This window comes from Chiloscyllium punctatum, chromosome 21 (genome assembly GCF_047496795.1).
Source record: "Chiloscyllium punctatum isolate Juve2018m chromosome 21, sChiPun1.3, whole genome shotgun sequence".
Classification (NCBI taxonomy): domain Eukaryota; kingdom Metazoa; phylum Chordata; class Chondrichthyes; order Orectolobiformes; family Hemiscylliidae; genus Chiloscyllium; species Chiloscyllium punctatum.
In genome coordinates, this window is record NC_092759.1 from 9,510,221 (window position 1) to 9,516,091 (window position 5,871).

At 51.1% G+C, this 5,871-nt stretch overlaps 1 protein-coding gene across 1 annotated transcript in view; it reads left to right on the top strand.

The window, feature by feature from the left end:
* Positions 1–4,863: 4,863 nt before the first annotated feature.
* LOC140492445 (F-box only protein 24-like) overlaps positions 4,864–5,871 on the top strand; it is a 75,604-nt gene continuing 74,596 nt past the window's right edge. The window contains 1 exon segment of the mRNA XM_072591335.1: positions 4,864–4,995. Coding sequence (XP_072447436.1) covers positions 4,864–4,995 — 132 coding nt within the window.

The window sequence follows — 5,871 nt, forward strand, 5'->3', positions numbered from 1 at the left end:
CCAGGAACCCCATCCAGGAGAAAGATATAAATAGAAAGCAGGAGACAACAGCTTCGCTTCACTTGGAGGTCCCCACTGATGATGTTACCTAGCCAGGTAATGAAACGTCTGGATATCAAACCTACAGCTCAGCGAGCAAACCTACACCCTAAACCTCAACCTGAGCTACAAACCCACACCCTAAACCCTTCCCACGTCCAACCTGTCGAGATCTTTCAGGCTACTATACCTTTCAATCAGGTTTCGACACCCCTTACTCTTCTGAACTCCCAGTGGACACAAGCCCAAACTTTCCTCACAAGACAACCCACTCACTCTAGGTATCAATCTGGTAAGCCTCCTCTGACCTCTCTCCAATGCATTTACATCCTCTTTTCTCGGGAGACGAGAGCTGCGTGCGATGTTCAAGATGTGGTCTCACCACTGCCCTGTGTAACGTCGGGTGGCACAGTGGCTCAGTGGTTAGTACCGATGCCTCCCACAGTCCAAAGATGGGCAGGTTAAGGTGAATTGGCCGCCCTAAATTGAGGGGAGCGTAGGTTAGGTTATTTTAGGTTAGGATTGATGGTGGGCCGAAGGGCCTGCACTGTGCTGTACCTTTCAATGTTCTAAATTGTCCGCAGCGTTCAGGGATGTGTGGGTGAGGTGCATTAGTCAGGGGAACTGTCGAGTAATAGGGTGGGGGAATGGGTCTGGGTGGGTTACTCTTCGGAGGGTCAGTGTGGACTTGTTGGGGCAAAGTGGGACTTGTTTCCACACTGTAGGGAATCTATGATCTCAGGGGAGGCACGGTGGATCAGTGGGTGACACCGCTGCCTCACAGCGCCAGGGTCCCAAGTTCGATTCCAGCCTCGGGCAACTGACTGTGTGGAGTTTACACATTCTCCCCGTGTCTGCGAGGGTTTCCTCCGGGTGCTCCGGTTTCCTCCCACAGTCCAAAACGAAGATGTGCAGGTCGGGGTGAATTGCCCATAGTGTTAGGTGTATTAGTCAGGGGGAGCTGAGTTTGGGTGGGTGTCTCTTCAGAGGGTCAGTGTGGGTTTGTTGGGCCAAATTGCCTGTTTCCACACTGCAGGGAATCTAATCTGACCATACTTTAATGTTTATTTCCTTTTGTAATAAAGGACAACATCTTCTTCAGTGTTAAGCTGCATTGAGTAAGTGGCACTAATGGAGGCAGGCTTTAGGAAGCAACGATAATAGGTAGGCCTCCCTTTATTAAAAGTGTCACTTGGGAGATGGGGGTGTAACGTTAATGTCACTGGGCTGTTATCCAGACCTCAAGCTAATGTCCTCGGGTCAAGGGTCAAAATCTCACCACTGCAGATGGTGAATTTCAGGAAAATTCTGGAATAGGAAGCTAGCTTAATAGCACTGTTGAGGCCCAGATCCAAAGAACAAATTAAAAAGAAGCTCAAAGGTAGAAGACAGAGGGTGGTGGTGGAGGGTTGTTTTTCAGACTGGAGGCCTGTGACCAGTGGAGTGCCACAAGGATCGGTGCTAGGCCCTCTACTTTTTGTCATTTACATAAATGATTTGGATGCGAGCATAAGAGGTACAGTTAGTAAGTTTGCAGATGACACCAAAATTGGGGGTGTAGTGGACAGCGAAGAGGGTTACCTCAGATTACAACAGGATCTGCACCAGATGGGCCAATGGGCTGAGAAGTGGTAGATGGAGTTTAATTCAGATAAATGCGAGGTGCTGCATTTTGGGAAAGCAAATCTTAGCAGGACTTATACACTTAATGGTAAGGTCCTAGGGAGTGTTGCTGAACAAAGAGACCTTGGAGTGCAGGTTCATAGCTCCTTGAAAGTGGAGTCACAGGTAGATAGGATAGTGAAGAAGGTGTTTGGTATGCTTCCCTTTATTGGTCAGAGTATTGAGTACAGGAGTTGGGAGGTCATGTTGCGGCTGTACAGGACATTGGTTAGGCCACTGTTGGAATATTGCGTGCAATTCTGGTCTCCTTCCTATCGGAAAGATGTTGTGAAACTTGAAAGGGTTCAGAAAAGATTTACAAGGATGTTGCCAGGGTTAGAGGATTTGAGCTACAGGGAGAGGCTGAACAGGCTGGGGCTGTTTTCCCTGGAGTGTCGGAGGCTGAGGGGTGACCTTATAGAGGTTTATAAAATTATGAGGGGCATGGATAGGATAAATAGACAAAGTCTTTTCCCTGGGATCAGGGAGTCCAGAACTAGAGGGTATAGGTTTAGGGTGAGAGGGGAAAGATATAAAAGAGACCTAAGGGGCAACTTTTTCACACAGAGGGTGGTACGTGTATGGAATGAGCTGCCAGAGGATGTGGTGGAGGCTGGTACAATTGCAACATTTAAGAGGCATTTGGATGGGTATGTGAATAGGAAGGGTTTGGAGGGATATGGGCCGGGTGCTGGCAGGTGGGACTAGATTGGGTCGGGATATCTGGTCGGCATGGACGGGTTGGACCGAAGGGTCTGTTTCCGTGCTGTACATCTCGATGAGTCTAAAACCGACAGAGCTATGATGTGGTTAAACAAGTAGAGGAAACACTTGCTGGTGACAGAATAACCTGAACTTGATTCCGTGAATTTGATTTTCGGTTGCTCCTGGAGTTTCCTGGTGTCCATTTTGAAAGTGGGCCGAGCTGGGGCCGGAGCTACATAGATCAGCCTGTACACGCAGAATTCCGGGAGTTATAGAGGAGCCTGCAGATCAGACCCCCCAGTGCAAGGGAAACATGGCTGCCAGCTTCCTTGTCTGTGTATATTGCTGATGGATAGGGAGAGAGCCAAGAGCTAAAGAGAGAGAGTGAGGAAATAGGGCGGGGTTGGGATGGAGGGGAGAAGGAGAGGTGAGGGGGGGCCTGGGTGGGTAATCGAGCTAACTGCACTGAAGAACAAACCCGGGAGAAAGGAGCGATTGCAGAGGCTGGAGATCAGAGTCGACAGAGTGTGTTGCTGGAAAAGCGCAGCAGGTCAGGCAGCATCCGAGGAGTGGCAGAGTCGCCATTTATGAGCTGTCATTAGAGGAATACCGTTAGCCCGAGCGTGTGAGAGGTGTGGATTTAAATAAAGGGTGAGCGTGAGCTATTGAGGATTGACAACTGTAACCCGTGTACACATGCTGGGAAGGGCCTCACTGGGCACATCATCCGAGTGAGGTCTTTGTCCCAGGCAATGTGGCATCATAGAACATACAACAATACAGTACAGAACAGGCCCTTCGGCCCTCGATGGTGCGCCGACCCGTGAACTATTCTCAGCTCGTCCCCCTACACTATCCCAAAATCATCCATGTTCTTATCTAAGGATTGTTTAAATCTCCCTCATGTGGCTGAGTTGACTACATTAGCAGGTAGGGCATTCCAGGCCCTTACCACTCTCTGAGTAAAGAACCTGCCTCTGACATCTGTCTTAAATCTATCACCCCGCAATTTGCTAACCTCGTACAAGTTGATGTCATCATCCTAGGAAAAAGTCTTTCACTGTCTACCCTATCAAATCCTCTGATCTTGTATGTCTCCATCAAATCCCCCCTTAGCCACTTCTTTCCAATGAGAACAGACCCAAGTCTCTCAGCCTTTCCTCATAAGACCTTCCCTCCAGACCAGGCAACATCCTGGTAAATCTCCTCTGCACCTTTTCCAATGCTTCCACATCCTTCCCGAAATATGGGGACCAGAACGGTACACAATTAACATGACACAGCTCCTTATGCATCTACTTAGCAGCTATAGTTAGCAAATTGATACAGGTAACCTTGACACCATACCCCTCCCCGCATCGACCCTCAAGGCTTCACCCCCACCCATGCTGTTTACATACCCTCCTCAAATCTCTGTTTGGACAGGCGCACCTTAGACCGTAAGACACAGGGACAGAATTAGGTCACTCTGTCCATCTGCCTCACCACTCGATTATGGTCGCTGTGTTTCTCAATCCCATTCACTCTGTTAAATACACTCAGTGAGTTCCAGAGATGCACCGCTTTCACTGGGTGCGGCGCGGGGTAGCTCAGTGGTTGTTAGCACTGCTGCCTCCCAGGGCCAGGGACCTGGGTTCGATTCCAATCTCGGGTGACTGACTGTGTGGAGTTTGTACATTCTCCCTGTGTCTGCGCGGGTTTCCTCCCACAGTCCAAAGATTGTACAGGTCAGGGTGGATTAGCCGTGCTGAATTGCCGATTGCGTTCATGGAGTTAGGGGAATGGGTTTGGGTGGGATACTCTTCGGAAGGGGGTGGTGTGACCTTGCTGGGCCGAAGCGTTTTGTTTCCACCACAGCTGGGATTCGGATTTCATGGAATACTTCCAGTGTAGAAAGAGGCTATTGAGTGCCCACCCCTTCCTGTTCTTGTAACCTGCATCTACCATGGCTAATCCACCTCGCCTGGGCACCACTGGCCAATCCCCTGAAACCTGCACACCCCGGCCTGTGCGAGGCAATCACAGCACCCCATAGAAAACCCACACAGACGCGGGGAGAATATGCAGCACTCCACACTCAGACAGTCATCTGGAATCGAACCTGGGTCGCTGGCGCTGGGAGGCAGCAGTGCTGACCACTCTAACATTGGGCGTCCCTGCACCTCATCTTCATTCTAAAGGGTTGTCCCTGACACTCTTAGTCTGTGTCCCACTCAGCGGAAAACCGTCTTCTCCAGGTCCACCCCGTCCAGGCCTCTCAGAGTTCGGTCGGTTTCAATGGGAGCGTTGAGGTGGTTTCCTTCCAGAGCCCTCATTGAGGTTGCCGAGCGTTGGTCACCTCCCGTCCCTGACTCTGAGCGGTCTTCCTTCCGAGTCGTGGTCCTTGGCGGCTCTGCGGTTAAAACCATCGGCCAATTCTGCCCCACCTGCCCGGGAAGTTCTTCCCTTTTCATCAAGATGGCGGCCCTTCCTGTTGCCTCAGACGCAGATGCGGTGAGACCAGGGGTGATGGTGATGGTGGTGACATCCCTTGCAATTGGTGTGCCTCCTCGCTGCGGGTTCCTGAGGCAAGTGAACGGTGCCTCCCTGGTTGGCCATGTGCTCTTGGCCTACTCAACAGCTTTATTCCCAGTGCTCCTACAGCCCTCAGTGGGGCCGGGGGAAGGGAGTTAGTTTTTACAGGCACCTTACGGCCTGGCACCATACACGCTGGGTCGGTGCAGGACCTCGCAAAAGCGATCGTTCCTTCTCAAGGGGGTGTACTTCTCTTTCTGTCTTGTGGACCTCCCTCGCTCTCGCGATTGGCACTTGTGCCGGTGATGCAAGGGATTGGGAAACACTCATTGGCCAATCCTTGATGGAGAGGATGACTTCCAAACCATGGGGAAGGTATCTCCAAGAGTTGGATTCAGGGATGGCCAGGATACCCCTGACGAGAATGTCCAGTCAGCCATGAGGTGGGAATGGCCAACTTCTGACCATCGACCCGCCATGATGCTGTTACAAATGGACCTTCAGAACAAGAGGATTCAAGTTCAGGAGATTCCCTGAGCATTGTCTTCCATTTTGGTCTCTATGCCATAGAACTTTAGAATCCTGCAGTGGGGAAGCAGGACATTCGGCCCATTGAGTCCACACCGATGCTTCGGGGAGCATCCACACGCCTACCTATCCCTGTAACCTTGTGTTTCCCATGGCACATCCACTTAGCATGGCCAATCCACCCTGACCTGCACATCTTTGGACTGTGGGAGCAAACCCACGCAGACACGGGGAGAATGCGCAAACTCCCACACAGACAGTCACCCGAGGCTGGAATCGAACCCAGGTCCGTGGCGCCATGAGTCAGCAGTGCTAACCACTGAGCCACTGTGCTGCCCCAGTTACAGACTGGAATCGAGTTGAGGGGTTTGGGGTGCTTTATATATGGAATAACAGATACCCTGGAGGGAGTTTAGATTAGAT